The sequence below is a fragment of the Ursus arctos genome, unplaced genomic scaffold, assembly GCF_023065955.2.
Source record: "Ursus arctos isolate Adak ecotype North America unplaced genomic scaffold, UrsArc2.0 scaffold_32, whole genome shotgun sequence".
Classification (NCBI taxonomy): Eukaryota; Metazoa; Chordata; class Mammalia; order Carnivora; family Ursidae; genus Ursus; species Ursus arctos.
This window is the reverse complement of record NW_026623008.1, coordinates 9,449,848-9,472,039: the sequence shown is the minus strand read 5'-3', so window position 1 is coordinate 9,472,039 and position 22,192 is coordinate 9,449,848. Positions and strand designations below refer to the sequence as shown.

General features: G+C 44.8%; 1 protein-coding gene across 7 annotated transcripts in view; it reads right to left on the bottom strand.

Annotated features, from left to right (window-relative positions):
* The window catches only part of PRDM2 (PR/SET domain 2), a 119,297-nt gene that overhangs the window by 47,490 nt on the left and 49,615 nt on the right, over positions 1-22,192 (bottom strand). For 6 of the 7 annotated variants that reach the window (XM_057305488.1, XM_048221962.2, XM_026519800.4 and 3 more), the window contains one exon: positions 20,922-21,048. In XM_057305488.1, the coding sequence (XP_057161471.1) occupies positions 20,922-21,048 (127 nt within the window). Of the gene's footprint in view, positions 1-1,529; positions 1,589-20,921; positions 21,049-22,192 lie in introns of those variants that run through there. The other variant, XM_044391457.3, reaches the window with a different exon arrangement.

Genomic DNA, 22,192 nt, shown 5'->3' with positions numbered 1-22,192 from the left:
TACTTTGTACAGGTCTGAGCTTTTGAAATAAGTAAAAATGGAGGTATAGTGTACACTTGGCCTGTTACACATAAATCTTACATACATTAAAACGAGTCACACACTGTGAAATTTAATAGAAAAACAGATGTCAATTTATTGTAATACAATCCCTTACAAAAGCAATTCAAAGATTTTCTGCCACCTCTCAAGTGCTATACAAAACTGGTTAGCAGGTCTTACAAAAAAACTGGCCTGTATATAAACAGAGTATTCAATAAGTGAAGTTCCTAGATTTATACTATAATAAAACCGCACAACGTTAATAATACCATTCACTAATCCGTATTTAGACTGAAATCACACAATTATCCAAAAGGCAAAAGTACTCTTTTAAGTTTTATTCCCAGCCTAAAAGAATATTAAAACACCTAACTGATACCGAATACCCATGTCTACTTCTGACCTCCCCAAACCTAACCGGTGAGAAGTGTCCCCCCCACCACCACCACCACCTCCAGGTGCCCTCTTTTAAAAACAAGACCAAGAAACGTTGATTCCCTGTGAAGAGAAACCACTTGAAGTAAGGACACACGCACCCTATTCAGAGGGCCACAGACTGCCTGGGCGTCCCATGAATGACACCCTCTGTTGTGGGGCCGTCTTATGCACTGGAAGACGCTCGGCAGCATCACTGATCTCCACCCACTAGATGCCAGTAGCAGCCCCCCTTTTAACTGTGACAAGCCAAAGTCCCCAGACATGGCCAAATGTCCGGGGTGGGCGTGGGAGGTCTCCCCAGGTTAAGAACCATTGGGCTGAACCAATACAATACAGGTCATGAAAGACATAATGGGGCTCTGCAGTCTATATATTTAAGAATTTTTCAAGTATTTGAATACCATTAATAAACCACTTGCAAAAACTAAAGGATAGAACAATTAAACGTACTCCCAAGTACCTCTGGTAAACACTGACAGACTTAGTATATCGTGGATATGAGTCGATCATGATCTAATTATCATTCATGAGACTGAGATTACCAGACACATGAAATGATCCTCACAATCTTAATCAGAAACATGTAACACTTCAGTTACTTCCCATTAGGACCATAGACTAGAGATGAAGGGGCTATCAAAACCACCTGTCCTACCTGCTATTTTGAGAGACAAATGAAGGCCAGGGCCCCAGAGGGACTAACTAATCAGTCTATGAGAGAACAGAAATTAGGACCCTGGTGTCCCAACCCACACTTAGGCATGCTTGGTGTCACTCACAAAGCCAAACACTGAGATAACAGTACAACAGGTGGGGGAACCTGCTACATTTCCTCACATAAGTAAATTTCGTTTCCTGATACTTGGTTTCTGTTCTATTTGTAATCAAACTAAGAGAGAAAACAAAAACAAGCCAATCACCACAAACAACTTCTAAGGACTCTTACAAAGGGGCGTGGGGGCTTGTTCAGGTCTGTGAGGCAGGAGGGGCCTCGAGGACGGGTCCGGCAGAGCCCACTGGGAGCCTGGTAAGTACACGTGTGCACTTACCATCAGGTTCCTGAAGGGTCCTACATAGAAGCTACTGCCAGCTGCGTGCTCCACTTGGTCTAAACAAGAAAGATACAGGAATGAAACACAAGGAAAGTGAAATGGAAACGCCAACAAAGAACATAATGGAGGACAGGACAAACTTCATGTATATAAGGAAAAGAAATACACACACAGTTATGAAGAAAATCGAATGAAACAGAAGGAAAAGAGCAGTTACCTACTGCATCAAGATTCTCACACACAAAAGCAAAAATTAAAAAAATTAATCTTTAACTGTGTTCTCAGCCACTGACAAGAGGACCCGCTCGGTATACTTACTCTCAGGCCTGTGCCACGACCGTGCTGCAAAAACAGACGCTCTTACCACTTTCTGCTGGAAGACCCCGAAGTCCCCATCCACACCTCTCACCTTACAGATACCAAAGGACCAGAGAGTGAAGTCATCTGCGCAAGGTCACGCAACTAAATTAGCTCTAGAGTCAGAATGAACCCACAAGGATGATGATGCTAAAAGTGTTCTTGCTACTAACATTTCTTAAGACCAGTAATGACACAATTAAAAATATCGTATTCTATACAAAGCACTTTTTTTTTTTTAAGATTTTATTAGAAAGAGAGCGAGCATGCGCATGAGCAGGGGGGAGTGGAGGGAAAGGAAGAGAATCCCACGCACGCTCCCGGCTGAGCATGGGGCTCCACGGAAGGCTCGATCCCACAACCCTGAGATCATGACCTGAGCCAAAACCAAGAGTCGGACACTCAGCCGACTGAGCCACCCAGGTGCCCCTACGAAGCACTTTCTATGCTTTATCTCACTTGGTTTCAAGGGCAAATGAAAGAAAAGTGGTAGAGACTTCCGCTGCATTTATAGAAAAGGAACAAGAACCAAATTGGAGTGATTTTTTTTCCCATTTCAATTTTATCTGATGCCAGAAACACTTATCAGTCAATAGCATAGAACCTCAATCTAAGCAAATATGATTTACCATTAAATAGTATAAATAAAACTGGGCTTTCTAGTGAAACAGCTACATATAGAGAAGTCCAACAGTCATAATGACTACTCTTTAAAGATAATGTCTAGCATTATTCCTCTGGTGCCTGGGATGCAAGCTGCAAAATCAAAACTGCCTAAAGCATCACGTAAATAATTTAACCTAGGTCTGGACTGTGTTCTACTAGTCTAATAAAACTGGTCAAACACTAGCAAATTCTAGAGAATAACGTTTCACTTAAAAATGTGCAGGCTTCAGAGAAAACACAAAATTCTAGAAGACGTGCTCAAGTTACATTAAAAATTCATCACAACAGTGAAGGCTCATGCATTTCGTGATTTCAGTGAATTAAATTTAGAACCCTATGTAATTCTACGTGCGCTGCCTCCTCACTGGGGAGCTACCCAACTCCTAGGTATAAAATCAGAATTCAGTACTGGTGCACAGAAGCAGGTCTATCCGATCTTTGCATAGGGAGCTCACCATCTCAGATACCCAGCTGATTTCACACCAGGTGAGGCCCATCTCTGAGCACTTACCACATAAGATCATTGAGAACATGAGCTGCCCTGAACAGGAGCCTCACGGACTCCCCCGAAGGGCTCCCCCAAAGGACCCCCCAAAGAGACCCACCGGAAGGACTCCCCCAAAGGACCCCCCCGGAAGGACTCCCCTAAAGGATGGGTTGTGCCTGCTGCCTCCAGTGCCTCACCTCTCGCTGAGCCCTTCATCTTGGCAACTGTGCCTCCATCTACTCCCCTCCACTGGAGCCCCACCTGGCATGGTTACCTCTGATTTCGTGACTACAAAACCCTACATTTCTTTAGGCATCATGTGCCCCAGGTTTCCCCTCTGTGTCTGACAGTTGCATGGATCTGACATTCCTAAGATTCCTCTCCCCAGCCTCGTGACACCACCATCTACCATCTCCTCCTTTTGTGACCATTCTTGCGCAGGATCTTCCTCTGCTCCCTGCCCTCGTAAGAAATCTAAAGACTGGAGGCTTTCCTACAAGGCTGAAGAAAGGCTGAGCTGAGGGCACACAACTTAGAGAACAGAACAGACATGGGACACAGGAATAATGGGCTATGTTAAAAGGGAAGAAGGAAGAACCTACGATGTGAAGCAGGAGACTCAAAGGTGGTCTTATCTGCTCCCCAAACTCCACAAACATGCCTCTTGAAGCTTTATCTCATTATAGGAGTTGCCTAAAATCTCACAGCAAGTTGGTAGCAAACCTGGGACTTTTTTTCCCACCTGATTCACTATTCTGTCCACTGTGTTCTAGAGGCCTTGCTGTGAGTGACACTTTCTGAGCCCTAACTCTTTTACTCTTACGAAATTGTTTACTCTTAAGAATCTTTTACTCTTAAGATAATTAATGGTGCCATCTGCATTGCAGGCAAGTTTGAGAAATTTATCATAAAAACATAAAGTCATATAGAGCTTTTCAAATCTGTGAAAGGCAAGGATGTAGCTTTCATGACAGCAGGCTGACACGGCCCTGACAGCAGCACTCAGAACACCAGCTTGAGAGGGAAGTCCGAGTTCCACAGGCAAAGTGAAATGCTTGGCTGGGAGAAAAGCATAAAGTTCAGGGGCACCTGGCTGGCTCAGTCGGTAGGGCACATGACTCTCGATCTCAGAGTTGTGAGTTCAAGCCCCACGCTGGGCATTAAGCCGACTCAAAAAAAAAAATAAAATAAAATAAATTTCAAAATGTTAAAAAGCATAAAGTTCATGTTAAATGACTTCTCCACGGGATTAAAACACACACACGTGCACGCGCGTCATCTCTAACAGACCAGGTGGTGAGGAAGGGGCATGGATGTATGATACCCAAGTCACGGGCTGAAAGAATGGTGCCTGAGGTGTTCCGTGGGAGCTGGTAAAGGGGGCGGAGTCAGAGCCCAGCAGTCTTCTCTGTGGGGGTGGCTAACATTCTGCAGTTGGCGTTGCTGAGTACAGAGGAAGGAAGCTGGAAACATATATGCAAATAAATTTTCCACAAGGAATTAACAGTCCATTTTAATAATTTCAAGGTATGCTTAAAAAAGGGAACCAGAAGATAATGACTTAGTAAAGTCAGCAGAAGTCACGGTCAGGGCGCACAGGAACTGGACAGCAGGACTGAGGCCGAGAGCAGAGCTTCCGAAACCACGGCCAGAAAGGCTCCGGCAAAGGTCAGCCCAGCTGCACACGGGACGTGGTGTGCCCATCAGATGGTCAGAGTGGCCGTTACGGCTGCCCAAGGTGACACTGGGGGAACACAAGCCACTCAGAGCCTCACCCCGGCTCTCCACAGTGTTTGGGAGAGAACATTTTGAAGTGGCAAGCTGCCGTGCAGCAACTGGTTTTCATGACAGTAACGTGCTATACGTTTTCTATACATTTCTTTTATACTTCAAATAACTTTTATACTTAAAATAACTTGAAAATGTACCTGATAGTAAAAAAAATTCTTTTAAGCAGCTTGGGCACAATTTCAACCGTTTTCTGTAGTTAGACTCGCCAAGAGAGCTGTCTGTAATCCTGGAGACAAATTATAAAAATAAAACCTCTCTGGTTTTAAGTTGCTCACAGTATTAAAACAGGACTCGAGGCTTTGCTTCCAACAGAAACAATGGAAAAGTTCTGGATTTTTCAGTGCCGCAGATCCCAGTGTAAATTCCTGGGATGCTTTCATCATGGGGGGGGGGGTGTTCGCAGCCTTTGCCCCTGTGGAGGGTCTGGCCCACAACTCTTCCACATGCCAGCTCAAGGGAGGAACAGCAAGGATCACACCTGAAGGGAGCTTTGAATTTCTCTAAAAAAGGCTTTTAGTGGCTTTGAGTGGATAATTCCAAATACCAGAAAAGGCTCCCCAAATAAACCTTAATAAATTCAAATTGAGAAAGCATTACATTTCCTTTCACTCTTTGGAACCTCAAAGTCTTGTGGCATGAACAAAATGATTTTAGAGACTAAATACCTCTGAAACTTAAACAAGCTGCCAGCCTGTTCTACTTTATAATTATTTTAATTTCTAGGGTTCTTCTCATGGATCTCCAGTAGCTTTTATTTTAAAGGGGGGAAAAATGTATCTAAAGCCTGAAAACCTTGCACAGAAAACGTGAGTCGGCAACTATATTAACTCCAGTTCAAGAGTCAGTCCCCAGGGGCCAAACAAACAGGGACTGGGAGCTAGGGAGGGAGGGGGGTGTGTGGCCTGCGCCTGGCAACCCCCTGAAACAGAGCGCAGAGCCACACCCTCGAGAATTGGTATCCTCAGCTGAAAGGAAAGTCATTTATGATAAATTTTATAATACTATATCGTGATGAATTAACTGGGAAATTTAGATTAAAAATACTTTCAGGAAGTGAGATCTAGATATAAATCTGAGAGAAGACACAATTACAACACTTAAAATCATTATTGGGGCGCCTGGGTGGCACAGCGGTTAAGCGTCTGCCTTCGGCTCAGGGCGTGATCCCGGCGTTGTGGGATCGAGCCCCACGTCAGGCTCTTCCGCTATGAGCCTGCTTCTTCCTTTCCCACTCCCCCTGCTTGTGTTCCCTCTCTCGCTGGCTGTCTCTCTCTCTGTGTCGAATAAATAAATAAAAATCTTTTCAAAAAATAAAATAAAATAAAATCATTATCTACATTTGTTTACAGAAATGCTCAGAGGAACAGTGGTCAAGCCACATCACTAAGGAAGGTATTATACCTGTTTATGTGTTCATATTTTTTCAAATGAACATTTGGTTACAGTATGCAAAAAAGAAATGAATACGTTATTTTTGAAAGAAGTACCTAACAAAGGCAAAATTAATGAGGCAACTGAAAATGGCCACTATTGGTTGAGATTAACATATGCAATTTTATAACAGTACAATCTGGAAAAGTTCTCAATGGTCTACTTTGCATACACAGCAGAAAGTATTGAGATGCTTCTCTTCTCCCTATCTCCTACCTAGTCTAAGTGTCCAGAAAAAAAAAAAATCAAAATTCACAACAGACACTCATTGAAAGGGGGTGTAAAATAGTCAGAAGAGGCACTGCTCAAGCATTCAAATTACCGTTGTTAACCTTCTGGCAGGTCGTCTTCAACTCATTTCCCTGTGCATCATGTTACTTCAAACAAAAAGTTAATTTCCCTCCTCCTTTTGAGCAGCGACACACTCTGTATTCTTTCTCTTATTTCACTGCACTTGGTTATTATACCCCTCATTATTTAAATCAAAAATCTAATTTAAATAACCATGTTCAGTGCCTCCCAGGTACAAGTGAAGGGTCAATGTGCTGGCAGTCAACCATGATCATCATGAGAGTATTGTTTCCTGGCTTTTATTTTGCTTCTCCTAAAAATGTGAAATTAACATGCCACATTTTGATAGAGGTTAAAGAAAAAGGTTATAAAAATAAGACAATCTACAGGGATACTAAACTACTCATCACTTGGATCTACCACGGGACACTTTTATTCCAAGTATAATTTTTAAGTATGCATTACTACTGCTAAGCAATCTCATTCTTTTCTTTCCAAGACCTCAACGGTCTTCTGGCCTCCTTCACACCTGCAGACATGTCTCTATCAGAGCTTATGAACGGACACATCACTGCTCCACCAGGGAAGGCCTTGGACCTCTAGAGGCTTATGCATGTGCAGAGACCAGCAAACTGGTAACACACAAATTTGCCCGCTCTGATAACTCAGAACACTGTCTCTCAGATTCAAGCAGAGAAGGAACTAAAGTGTATTCTCCTCATAAAATAATTATTTTTAAGTCACAAATTACATTTAAATTCGAGATTTTTTTCTCTTTTAAGATCTGCACCAAAAAAACAAAATCCTACTAACTAGCCTATTTAACAATACATCTCACATTCAGATGCACTAGCCTGTATCATTCTACTGTTCAAATTTAGCTCAAGCTCAAATCTTGTAAGATTAGAATTTTGCCCTCTAAATGCTTTGTGAAGTTTCCGGACCATGGTGAAGCAGAAGTATTTTGATTTTTCTTGGGTGCTTATTATCTACAAGGCACTTTGTTAAAAGCTATAGGGAATATATGCATCTACAGAGATATCTGCCCCAAAGGAACTGAAAAGTGAAGTTACATCGAACTTTGTGAAAAGCAAGTCCCTTTGCAGAAAGGCCCTACCTAATGTCAACAAGAAACAAATGTTGAATGGAAAAAAGTTGAAGAGAATCTGAATCTCATTAAAAATAAAAACAAGGGCGGGGAAGGAAGGAGGAGGAAGAAAGCAGGAAGAGGGAAGGCCAGGGAGGTAGGGAGAGGGAGAGAAGGGACGGAGAGAGACAGGGAGGGGATGAAGTAAATCTCCACCCAGCCAGGTAAAGCCACACGACACATGCACAGCTGGGGCCCTCCTTAGGCCTGCAGCCATGGACCTCCAAGCACTGACACCGCAGCCTTTTGGAAACATGAAATCTTCTCAGTGCTCGTCTCCCAGGATTATGCCACATTATCCTGAGTTGATGCTTCTCTATTTCTCTAACATGGGGATAAAATAACGCCCCCCCCCCCCAAGGAAAAAAGAAGCCTCAGAGCAAGGGCTCACCAAGGACTAGGATTTTCAACAGTTGCCTCCTAGGCCAGTGCCCAAGGCTGGAGAAGGGTCTCCCTCTCACTCCAGTCACTCATTTCACCTGCTCCCAAAAGGTTCCCGTGCCCCCAAAGTCATACATCTCTCCTGCAAAGAGCTGATCCCAACTTAAACGAGACTTTGGAACAGGCTCTCCTGTCCCTCCCCGGGGTTGGGCTGGTACTCCAAATAACACAGGTTCTTGAAGGGCACAAAACCACAAAAACTGAAATTCACAAAACTGAAACTATACTGTGCAGCCTTGGGCCATGATCTGATTAAGGAGAAATAGGAGAAATAATCCTGGCTAGCGCAGACAGGAACAAACTGTAATACACACTAGTGACAGCTACCTGATACTGTCATCAGGAGGAATAAATCAGGTAATGCACAAAAAGAACTTTGCACAGTGCCTGACACAGGCTCCATCAATGGAATCAACTGCAAGGATTACCCACAGTAGATTCTACAAAACAAATTACAGAAACCCCACGCCTACAAGTCTTAATTGTCAGCATATGTTCCTTTTTATGAAGACAACGACATTCTGCTTCCACTAACAATTCTGAATTAATCCATTTGTTTTGTTCATTTGTTCTTCAGTGATTCACACGATCCCACCCAAATATCACTATGGAAATGTACAAGTCCAATGAGGACAGAAGTTTAACTGAGTGCTTTAAACACTCACTAATGCTCCCATCAATATACAGTAATGCTCTAACAGACGCTGTGAGTACATTTCACTTTTTTTAATCTGTAACCTACTGATTTTATTGCTTCTAACCAACTGTCTAAACATTAACAGTTCCTTCAGTGGTTCTTAATCTTTTGGGAAAGAAGTCTTAGGCCCCTTTGAAAATCAGGCAACACCTAAGGCCCCTCTCCCCTGGGAGTCACAAAGAGACATAATCACACATGGCCCTCTGTGTCATCACAGAGTCCAGCTCTAAATTCATGCAAATTGTGCATATTGAGGGGGTACACCTGTGTGATCCCCAAAAAAGACCCCACTCCTTACACTGCTCAATAAAAATACTGCACAGAAAATCGGGACATTTGTTTCCTGAAAACTGGTACTGTCAGCCTCACTGGTAACCTGTAAGAAAATGGCTCTTTCACATTTTTGTTCTTTCCTGACTGCACATCCAGAAAGATGTAAAATGACAGATTTCCTAATCTGTCATGTGCAGCACAGAAATTGCTCCCACACAGTTACTTTCAGGGCTGTCTGATAATTTAATGTCTAAGAAAACATACCCAAAATTCATCCAAAATGTCAACCACACATAATTTGGTCACAACAGTACGGTAGTCACAAATGGTTTGGACCACATAGCTAGGTAAGACAGAAGAACAAGAAGAAAACAGCAAACCATGTGGGCAACATGCAAACAGTTAAACATGTTTACTTCTGCCCAGGCACATGCAACAAATCAAATTCCAGGAGTTATCTAATCCACCAATCCATGTAACCACAGGGGTCCTAGTTTGAGTAACTAATAAAAACAAGACAGTTTTTGAGAGAGAAGCGGGTCTCCAGCCCACGAGGAATTCTCTCATGCCATCATGTGTATCTAGTTGCAGAACCATAGACCGTCCTCTTACCTAATTTTCAATCCACTTAATTCACTTTGTGTCATCAAACCAAAATATGGATTTTAATAAGCCATGTTAGAAGATGTTGGAACTATCCCTTTATTTTTTCAGAAGGGCTACGATAAGCCAAAGGATGGACAGGGTTACCACAGAGCTAATTTTGCCAGTGCCCAGCAATTAAAATGGGACGGACCAAGGTCAGTGTGCCAGACATATCCCTACAAGGCTCTCGCTTGATGCTCGCAGTAATCCTGCAAGGCAGATCTTATCCCCATTTTACTGACAGGTAAACTGAAGATCAAAACATGTGGAGTAACCTGTCCAAAGTCATACTGCTATTAACTGGTGGAGCTGGGATATGAACCTGGCCTCCTAATTCCAAGGCCTTGTTCTGGCATGCCACAATGAAGTCTGCACATTGTACAGCTCCCAGAACTCTGAGGTATAGCTGGGCCAGCAATTCTTCTCTTCTCTCCTCCCCACGACAGACACACAGTGCAGGCTCATTTTAAACAGGTTACCCACGTGCACGGTACTGATCAAGCTGCAGTTAACAGAGGCGCAACAGTGAAGCTCGGGCAGTATACTCACGTACATTAGTACAGACGCTGGAAGCTGGAGGAGCACAATAATCACTCACCGCGAAAACAACATCTACCAACTCCACGTACTTTCTGACAACTGCCCACGAGATTTAGGGGATCCTGTCTCTCTCAGACTGAAGAAGGGCCAGGAACAGCATGAGTTAAGCATCACTTCTTGATTTAACATTTTCTACACTCTCGTGAAACCATAAACTGAATTTATGTTGGCACACAGGTAGCAATTTACATTTTATATTCTGAATTCTTGACTTTATAATTTTGATGGACTCAAAACTATAAATATTACACTTAATACCCAAATCTGCTCTCGTACAACGACAAGCTCACACGCAGCAAGGAAGATACTTCCTGTGACAATATATTCGGCAGCTAATCAAACTGCTTAAACAGGCAAATTTGGGATTTTAGGCCTATTGTTCCAAAATCCAAACAAGACTGAGACTATATCTAGTTATTCCTTTTAGTTATTATTTGTCTGGCATGGCAGTGAGAGGAAACTGTAACTTCAACCCCACCGTCAATCCTATAGAAGCTACAATCCATAACGTGTAACCGCAAGAGGAGAGGGTACCGTGTGTGAAAGACCAGCAGCGTGCTGCCTGCTGCATGCACCTGGGAGAGAGGAACGTGAGGCTTCCGTCCACTCACAGAGAAGGTACCCAAGGCAGGAGGGGGAGGTGGAGGCCCTCATTCCTCACAGGGATCGACCCTCAGATACTCTGCCTAAAACCAGCAGTCACTTGACTGCACAGAGAAACAGCGTCTAGAAATCTCTAATGTTAAAAACAAAAATACAGAACCAGAAAGGCATATTCTACACCTCCAACCGGCAAGAGAATGAAAACTGAACCTAAGAAGCCAAACAGTAGAAAAATATAAAATAACAAAAGGCACAGGAATTTGCATCGTTGCCCATTCTAAACTATCGCAACTTCAAACACTGCACACAATTGGTTTTGGGGTTCAAAACAGGGGTGAACAAACCAGTTTGTCTTCATTTTTGTGGCATGTGGTGTCTCAGGAAACCTACAAAAGACTGCCCCAATAGGAAGGATTAGAAGTACAAGGGGAAAGACTGTTTATCACCCGCAGCTTTAATGGAAATGGTGGGGGGGGGGTATACTAAGTAGGTACTTACTGGTTTTCTTTTTACCAAAGCAAAGATAATTCTCTGCAACTACACACACATTGGTAACATACAGTTAATTTATTAAGGATGAAATTAGGTTTGGGTCATTCAGATACTGATTAAATTAGTAAGAACATATAAAATGGAAAAGTTTTCCAAATATCAAATTAGCAAGGATTTTGGATGTTATCATCTTATTGTAGAAACTGGTATTTTTATATATCATACACATACAATATCATTATTTTATCATTTGGCTAAGTCTCTAGCTTCTGAAACTATTCAAAGACTCCATGTATATTAAAATATATTGATATATAATACTTAAAATAACTATACATGTACCAGCTTAGTACGAAAATTCCCATCAAAAAATATTTCTAAATTTCAGGGTCATGACCACAAAAATGGGAAGAGGAAATCGGTACAACAGAAGGTTCAGAATGCTGAGAATTTTCATCTCTTACCCATAATCCCTCAGAACTTTTTCTTCTTAATATATGTGCCAAGTTTTAACCTTTTAAAACAAAGCTACCTCCTAAGTTTTAGGGGAAAGGAAAGAAAAGAAAGGAAACTGCTTTTGGAAAATGAAAGCACAGATTACTAGGCAGAGGTTCTGTCCAGTCTACCGTGTGTGTTTGAGGCATGGGGGGTAGGGCGTTAATGACCTTAGTTAAAGACCAAATCTTTACGGAACTGAGTAAAAAACTCATTAAAAGCTTCAGGTAGAAAAGGCCATATTAGGTTTGCTACAAATTCAGGAAGTTTCCAAAAAGTTTCAAAACTTCTTACATATTCCAAAGACTCTACAGCGGGGTAAATACAATTAAGGAATCAACCCCTGCCCCTCATGAGGAAAATTCACTAGAGCACAAAGGCAGGTTAGGGCAGCTCCTTCCTCGTTTCTTTTCATGCTTTTCTTCCTGAATGACTCAAGCCACCAGAACAGGAACAGCTTTAAGAGCAAACAAAACCTCTTAAGAAAGTGCTGCTTCCAACAGTTCAAATGAGCTCCTCTTAAAGGAACAAATAAAAAATAAAAAGCCACCCCCCCCCAAGAAACACTCTGACAAAAAAAAGACAAAATCCCTACCTTTTTTTTTTGGTGTCACATCCTAGGAGTAAAAGAAAGTAACAAGCATGACTTAACTACAGAACAAATCAGCACTGCACTTACCACCAGTTGCCAGATTTAATTTTTGGAGTGGATGTAAATTAAAACATATTCATGATCTCTAACACTAAGCTTAAGAAAACTTTCAAAACCATACTGTATTCGGTGGAATAGCCAGTCATTCTCAACCCAAGAACACTGGTGCAGAGAAGGAAGCCAAGCATCACCGTCTTCTTGAACTCACCGGGAAGACCAAGAGCTCCCTGGTCCTGCAAGTGATTCCCGCTCCCCCCACCGGTCTGCACTGCAGAGGGACTAAGGCCAAGGCAATGTCTCACTCTGTTCTTGCGGTTTCTAAACTGATTTCAAAAATAATATAAACCTTAAGAAAAATGAAATAGTCAGAAGAAGCCCAAACCAACAAATGCCATTTAAAAAAAAACAACAACAACAACAACACTTAACAGAGAAGGCTATAACAAGGGACAAAAATGTAATCTATTAGTGTTTTTAAGAACTGTTTATTTGGGGTGCTCAAAGGAATACAATAAATCTATTCAATCCAAAAACCCCCAAGGCAAAAATAACTGAAGGCATTAGTTCTCAGCAGAAGTTAGCTTTCTAATACCAAAGGCTTCACTTAATCACTCTGCCTTATTATTAGGATTAAAGTGGGCAATTCTACAGTGAGTAGTGAAAATTCATCGTGGCTAATGAGGAAAGCCTTATAAAACACTGCTACTTAATCAGTATGACTGTCCTCCTCAAAAACATTTGGAGTAAGAACTGGATTTAGGCAAGGAGGAGCCGAAGAACGCAGGAGCCAGGTGAACCTGGGCCAACCACGGAACCGCTGGGAGCACCAGTTCCCTCCTCTACAAAGGAGGATAAGCATCCTCCCCATCTGGCAGCGCCACCAGTAGGGGCATCGGCAGTGCTGTCCACGGAGGACAAGCACATTGCCGGGCACACGTGCGACGTGCGGACCAAGGAACTGCTGTCACCTCACCACTGACAGAAAGCAGTGATTCATCACATAACGACAGGATGTGCAGAGAAGTGTCAAATGACGAGAGACGTCCCTATCAAAGTCCACTATAAGGAATGAATTCGACCGAGAGCCCTCGGACTGTCCGACGCTGGTTTAATGGGAGTGCTTATAAAGACAAACGGCTGCTTTCGGTATTCACCTTCTTCACGTGGAGAAACCGCAGTAGCCTTTTCAAGCAACTCGTGCTTCTCCATGTCACTGAGAGTCCCTGAACTACGTCACCCAGATGATCAGCATTAATCAAATCAAACTTTAGGACTGTCCTCGGCAGCATGAACAGTGTGAACAGGTCGCGTGAGCGCCTACACTACCAGGCTAGCCTCTCGGCGACCGCAACGGGCCCACGCTCCTCTGAGCCTAAGGTTGTGTGGAGAACCCGCAGCACAGCGCCCTTGGAGCGTCTGGCCAGCCGCTCACTTCTTCACAGGCAACTTCAAATACAAGGCTACACTCCTTTCTGAAATTCTGCCAAGTTCGTGTGTGTAGCAGCCCCTCTGTAAACCAGAACAGGAAACCGCCTAGGGAAAGGAAGCACTCGATGAGTTTCAGAAACAATTAATCCAAAATTTTGAAAAAGAACCTAGTACTCCTTTTTAGGGAAGGCACAGAAAATTGGGGCTTGTTTTTGTTTTTTACTTTCAAATTACAACCAAATTTTTAAAAATCTTAAACTAGTTTGAACTCATCACATGAAGGGTCTCGTTGCTTTTTTCCTTTTAGAAAATTTAATCATGATCAAACCTATTTTCTGGATTAGGCAAGTCTCACCTTCTGATTTACACATGGACAGGAGAACCAGAGTAACAGCCTAAGTATACAATCAGTCACAATGCTTGAAGCAGTTTTGAATCATGGCATGCATTAGGATTTTTTCCAAGTTCATCCACTGAACTACAGTTGAAAAATGTGCAAAATGCTTTGAAAAATTTTAGTTAATCCACACACTTTCCCTATGAACAAGTTATACACAGCAAACACATCCAAGGCACAAAACTATTCACCAATTTCTTATCTAAATTTGGAACGAGTCCATAGCAGAAGTAGAATTAGAAATCAAAAAAAGCCCCTGCCTCCTACTGTTGAAAAAAATATCAAAGCTGTATCAAGCTTTTAAAAACAGGCCACCACAACAGCAGCATCGGTCAACCTGGCAGGCAACCATCAGAGATGGGACCCAACGCTCAGCAAAGGCACAACTCAGCCAGAAGGAAGTGAGAGCTACAGTGGGGACCAACCAGGACACTGCTCTCTTGGGTCCAATGCAACAGGTTAACCCTGGGGCCACGTTTCCACAGGAATGTCACGACCTCCCACTGCCCCGTGCCCTGGGCCAGCACCTGTGAACAAGAGCTACCGAGGAGCACCCTGCAAGGAAGTGGGCACAGGACCTGCCCACCAGATGCCCAGAAGGTTCAGGGCCCATCTGCCATCACCCTCAGGCACCATGGCCAGGCTTCCATCATTTGGCCAGGCCTCTGCCCTTCAGCTTTGGCCAAGGAGCCTCAAAAAGAGCCATCGGCTGCTAGGAGAGACCAGGACAGCAAACACCACTGAGGCACCCCTGTTCTCAGCTTTTACCACACGCATCCTCTAACTGTAACTTTAAATGGAATCAGTGTTGTCCCATCTGCTGCTGTTGTCCACCTCACAGAAAAGCGGACGAAAAGCAGTAGATCCTGTAGAAGAAAAGGCACAGAAAACCTGGGTCCAAGTTCTGACTCTGACGCCCCCCGGCAGTGAGTCTGGACAGGTTAGCCAAGCTGGCTCAGCTGCAGGCGGGGTGCACACCGCAGTAGCAGAGGCTACACGGGAATATTCGCCCCAAGGAGAGTGCCCAGCACTGCGCAGCGCTCGTGACCCACATGCCTCTGGCCCCGAGCACCCTCTCCAGCTCCATCAGAGCCTCCTGCTACACCTGTTTTCTACCTATTGTCTGGCGGTACCTGTGACCTCTCATGTCCCTCCAAGTTTTTCCTTCCCCAACTCACGCAAGGTCCTTCCTTCATCCCCTCCTCAGTATCCTTTGCAAGAGTCCTCCCCACTGTGCTCTGCTTTGTCACTACAAAGCAGCATCATGTCCTCTCCCAAGGGGCTCCTGCCTACCACCCCCCCAACTGTGGACCCCAAACACACACGAACTAGAACACCTAGGAAGCCTGACCTGCCCCGAGCTACATTAAGACGGGCGATAAGCTCTTCCCCGAATGTTTTAGTCATCTAATTTTCCCTACCAATCCAGCCACCCAATGCAGTGCCTGGTACGTCCACTTGGAGAACTGAGTTTCATGATGCAAAAACACTTGTGTGGGTTTCTAGGTAGCCCCTCCATGCCCCCACCCCGACCCGGGGAACAAATTCCCCAAACTGCTGACAGTACATCCAAATCGGTCCCTCTTCCTGGAGCTGAACTTGACGGGGCCCACCCCTGTGTCAGTCATGTCACAGCCTCTGACAGGCCATCCCTGGCTACCCATCCATGGTCACGCCTGTCTCACTCTTGCGCCACCAGCTGACACGCACGTAATGTTCCTAAAACTCACACTGTTCCTCTGTTGGCTGGCCATGCCCCTGCTCTCCAGAACATACATTTTGTGAGAGCGGGAACCTTCAGCGTTCTAGCTCTGCGCTATACCTTCGGCATCTACCACAGCGTTGGACAGACACGGCAAATGCCCAGCACTTAAGGCTGAGCGCAGACCCTCCAGCCATTTGCCACTTCTGACAGTCCCCTAAGGCTCCTCTCCACCTTCTGAAATCCCCCCATCCTGCCACCCTTTCTAAAGAGACCACCCAGCGAGCCCAGCCAAGTTCCCTCCCCCTTTCCTTGGCGTCGGGAGTCCCTGCTGCCCATACCAGTAGGTCAGCACTTACTTCTTTCCCTTCAACTGCCTCAGACCAAATCATTCTGCACATGGATCTCGTACCTCCCTAACTTGACTGCAAGTGTGTATACACTCTGCCACCTTTGGAGAAGAAGGCATTTCAAAAACGGGCAACTAAAGAAAACTGAGGTGTTCTTCACAGTACCAAGATTTTTTTATTTGAACACCTCCGATAACAGAGACACATGAAACATTTCCTCTTTAAGCTGATTATAATTTAACTGTTCTGTGATAACTACAAGTCACCCAGACAGATACTATAAGCTAGCTGGCATTCTCAGGGCTTACTTACAGTTTTTATAAGGATTATCTAAACCTCTCGAGTAACCTGAAGGAGCTACATACTCTTCACAATTCACTGTCAGTTTTGTCATAAACCGCCTTCTTTACAGTCCAGCTATCAACAAATAAAAACTATCTGCTGCTATAAATAACTCCTCTCTCTCTAGTTTGTTGTGAATGGAAAAGTCAATAGGTTAGAAGTAGGCCAAAAATCAGGGTGAATCGGCAAGGGTGAGGCTCTGCCATGGGAAAGCAGAGTGGCGAGGCCCACTGCTTGTTCTGGGCTTACAGAAATCCTCCATAAATACCGGCTGATTAAATGAGTCACAAATTCAGAGTTCCTCTGCAAGAAACACGAACTGTCAGCTGCACTCTGTCGGTGGTACTTACTGTTACAAGGAACCCGCATGCTGCCCTGAACTCCTATTATCTCGTTTGCTCTTGACAGCAACCCCATGAGGCCAGGCAGTACAGAAACCATTCCATGTTAAAACACCCATTTTTAGATTTTTTTTTTTTTTTTTTATTTGACAGAGATAGAGACAGCCAGCGAGAGAGGGAGCACAAGCAGGGGAAGTGGGAGAAGAAGAAGCAGGCTCATAGCGGAGGAGCCTGATGTGGGGCTCGATCCCACGCCGGGATCATGCCCTGAGCCAAGGCAGACGCTTAACCACTGTGCCACCCAGGCTCCCCTAAAACACCCATTTTTAAAGCTATGGAAACTGTACCCCAGAAAGGCGACGTGACCTCCCTAGTCACACACCTGGTAGAAACCCAGGAGTCCCGTGTTTCACATTCCTTCCACTAAGCCCATGGGTATGAGCCACTATTGTTTCTTGAGGGTAAAAGAACTTCAGGTAAGGCTCTTCTGTGGCCAGGAGACAGCAGGGCAACACCGAATTTGCTATTATAGTCTGTGTTTTAAAAGAACTTTTGCCAACAGTCATTATTTACTGCTAACCAGCAAATTCAATCTCTTATTTCTCACAGTAACAAACAAGACACAAATCGAGAAGATGGTAAATTCCTCTAACTATGGCCTTTCTATGTTACTTCTCAGATCACAATCTTCCTGTGGTTCAAATTAAAATAACCAAAGCATCGGACACTAAGAAACCCTCCCTCCTTCTCTACCTGCTGTCCCCTCCAAGAAATTTTCATGCTCCATCTCATAACGGGCTGCTCAGACATGTAAGAAGTTAGGCTGAATTACAAAGCTGAGAATCCAAAATTCTCGTCTGAAACACCTCAAGTATGCACATCTTTGGCCCACGGCAAAACTGCATGCTGCCCTGCAAGAGACAATATGGACTGTGTTCTCCCAGCACTGTGTTCTCTTCCTTCATTACAAGGTTTGTGTGGGTCTTTGTTTGCCAATCAGCCAACATTTATTGAGGGCCTATTCCATGCCAAGCATCAAGGTGTGGATCAGGAACTTCCTGATTAAATGTCGGTCTCCCCAGCTAGACTCCAGGCGACATGAGAAGAAGAGTCACTGCTTCTTTCTGCTCACCACTGCACTGTTCAACCTAGCAGAGTGCCTGGCACACGCCAGGGACTTAACAAACATGAACTGAGTGAATGAATGAGTAAGGGAGACAGAGGGAGAGAGAAGAGGCCACTCTGAAAAGGAAGCAGGGCTTTTTACTGCCCAGAACACGCCTCACGATCCACCGGCGATATGATGAATTTGGAAAGGCGCCACATGCAAAGCACAGCTGTAGGCATAGCAGCTGTCCCGCAAAGGAGCCGAGGCCCAGAACTCTGAAGAATTCAGTCCTTTGTTTCTCTCTGCCTGCCTCGTAACCAAAATGAAGTTAGGTCCGCTGTCTGTCTACCTGTCAGCTGCATGTCTTCAACATCTGGCTTTCAGAATTACTAAGCTAACATGCTACTGAATGAAATTTATGTTGATTTACTCTCTGACATCACTGCCTGAAAAAACATTTAAACGTCTGAGGTCACACGTAAGACCTAAACAGAACCAAGTTAAAATAAAAAGCTCTCTGCTTCAGGTCTTTGCAAGCTATAAATTAGCTTTCACCGAGTATTTAATTTAAAAGCAAAGAAGGTTTGACTCATTATTTAAACTCTCTAAACTTCAGGACTCTTTACCAGTAAGTTGCTCAAAACAGACTATTAGGTTCCCAGAGTGAGCTTCATGCAAGTATTTTCATTAAAACCTAAGACTCAGTGGATTATATACTTCCCAGAGTAAATACAAAAATAATAACAGGATAACATGAACTACTTAATTCAATATAAAAACCCAGCAATCTAGGCAAGTATAAAAATGTTAATGTGTAAATTCATGTACCACTAAGAAGACAAAAAGTTTATTTTCAGTTTTTTTTCTCCACATCCAACTAAATAAGCAAAACAAAAATTTAGGGATCAATAAAAAAAAGCAGAAAGTGATGAAAAGTTCTAAACATGCACCCCAAAGTATGCTGAACAGAGAAAAACCTGAGAGAAGCTGCTAGAAAGCTATGAATATATTTAAATATATCTTTAGTTATACTTAGTAGCAGAGTAAAGATCTTCCCCCCTCCCTCCCCAACTCCTGCCCCTGCAAATAAATCACACTTACCTGGAGAGGCTGCTGGCATTATTTATAAACAAAATGAATACTAAATAAAGGAACAAACTGAAATAACAGGTTGCAAACAGTTATATACTAAGCCTAAAAACAACAAAAATCTTAATAGTTTACAGCAGTAGGAAAAACACTTGGGAATTTTCTAGACCCTGATCATCTGATGCAGGATCAAAGCATTTAATGGCCTAAAGCGATAATGAAATAACATTTGAAAAACAGAAAACATGTACTTAGGAAAAGACCCCACCAACTTTCTCTTGGATGAGTTAGTAGTATTCACATTACACTGTGAAATAGAAAGAATATGTAATGGAAAAAAAAATCACAATCGACTTCTTGCCTACATGTTTAAACATTCTTTTTATATTCTTCCAAAATCAAGTTTTACGTTATGATTTCATTCACAGTAGGACTTACACAACTCACTGGGCAATGTTCTGAGTAAAGGACGGACCCCTAAGTTCTGATGACGACAAAAATTTACATAAGACCTAAGGCAAGCAAAAAAAAAAAAAAAAAAAAAAAGAACAAAAAAGGATTTATAGGACTAAGAAACTACCATACTGTGCCTTGGCATATATTCAAACTGGGCTCTATGAAAGATTCACGAATTCACATTAAAATTCTTCATTACAAAAAAAAAAAAAGAAAGAAAGAAAACCCCAACGTGTCCGAATGCCAGCTGGAAATAGGACACATCCAACCAAACTCTTTTCCTACCCAGAAATTATCCCCTCCCCTTTTTAAGTGTGACTACGCTTTATCTTTTGTTCGAAAACATCGTAAAACAAAATAAAACTACGGGAGTTGAGTCAAAAGTGACACAACAGCACACTCTTCAACTTCCATTTTGTTAATGGCCTAATTTCGAGAAGGTCCGCCGCGCTCAGACCTTCGCCCACCCCGGGTGTTGCAATCGTGCGCAGCGCGGCGCGGCCCGGCGCGGGGAGGAGAGGAGAGGAGTGGCGGGGCCTGTCCCGGCCCGGCCCCGCGCCCAGAGGAGTGGCAGGGCCCGGCGCGCCGCGGCCCGGGGCGGAGGCGCGGGGCCCGTCCGGCGCCGGCCCGGGGCAGAGCGGCGGCGTCCGGCCCTTCCCGCACGGTCCCGGGTGGACCCGAGGCCGCCGAATCTGCGGACCTGGAAATGTCACTCTCGGAACACACTTCATGACGCGTTCGCTGGCGAACGGCACAAAAAAGCTAAGAATATACCGGGCGTGCAGGGCTCCGGAGAGACCGGCCGCCGCTCCCACCCGCGAGTGCGGCTATTTTGGAGGTTCCGAGCGAAGTGACAAGTAGCCCTCGGCCGGCCCTCCCCGCGCTCGGTCCGCTCACTTTTGCGCGCCCGGCTTCTCGGCCGCAAGTTCACCAAGAGCCCGAGCGCGGCGTCCGGCCGTGATTCAGCAGCGGCCCGGGGGAAGGGGGGGCGGCCCGGGGGCCGGGATCGCGGGCTGGGGCCAGGCCAGGTCACCGAGAGCCGTGGGCGCCGCCCGGGCCCGGGCCCGGTCCGGCGGCGGCGGGTAGCCGGGGCGGCGCGGGCGCCTACCTTTCCTGCTTTTCGGGGAGCTCCGCTTGCTCCGGGCGCTGGCTCGCTCTTCCTCAATCGCAGCTGCTATCTCGGGGTTGTCTTCCCCATTGTACCAGACCAGGAGCTCCTCGCCCGGCGCGATTGGCTGCGGGGACAGAAGAGACAGGCGCCAGGCCAATCAGAGCGGCGGTTGTTGGCGGGGCGGGGCGGGGCAGGGGCGGTGCTCCCAGCTGGGGCGGCGAGCCAGGCCAGCCCGGCAGGAAGGGCTCCTTAACCCTTGGCGGCCGCGGGCCTCGGCGGCCGCGGGCAGGAACCCTCTGCTGGAGGGAGGACCTCACTTCCCGGCCCGCCTCCTCTCCCCCCACCCCCACCCCCCCGGCCCGCGCGGGCGGACCTGCGGCTCCGCTGTCAACTCCGAAGTGCCGTACCTTACCGAATCTTACTGTGCAAAGCCTCACGACTGCCCACGCACAAGGAAAAATAAAACACGGAACCATTTTGCCCACGAAACCTAGGCTCATGAGAAATGTAAAAGAACCCGGCGGTTTGGAAAGAGAAGTGTTGAAAGCTAATTACCAGCGTACGTTTCGGATGCCGAGAGCAAGTTCAGCATGATAAGAACTCTAAGTCACTGCACATTTATAAACGCACTGCTAATGATATCACGGAAATGCTAAAAGAAGAGGCGGGGCGCGGGACGCAGGCGTCCCCAGGCGTCCCTGCACTCTATGCTCTATGCCCTGCCACAAACCTGGTCCGGCCCAAAGAGTATCCACTGCCTTGCCCTCTGTACCAGGCAACTTTTAAGTGCAGAAGGAAATGCCTAAAAATACCACACAGGTACTATGCTCCTAAAACATTAACTCTGAAAAAGCCACGAGAGTAGTGAGGACATGTACCACCACCACGTACACCTAGAATAAGATCCTGAAGAAAAAACTGAGTGGAAAGATCACATTCCTAAATAGAATTTAAGGAAATGGCTTATTGGCTTCTTTCACAATGACTCATCTGTTCAGAAAGTTCCAAGGGTAACAACACAAGTAAAATTGCACCGAAAACCCACCAAATAAAATAAGAATCCATCAGTCCATTCTGACATAAATACAGTGAATGAACAAGTAAATAGGTAAGAAGGAAAAAGCTCTTCCTTAAAGTAGATCCCAACTAATCAATGAAAAATAATGGAATTAGAAAACCACCACTTGGCAATCACAGCAGTAATAACTGATTCATCGACAGATGCTACTAGTAGGTGGAAGTTTCGGTTGTAACAGAGTATTAGCATG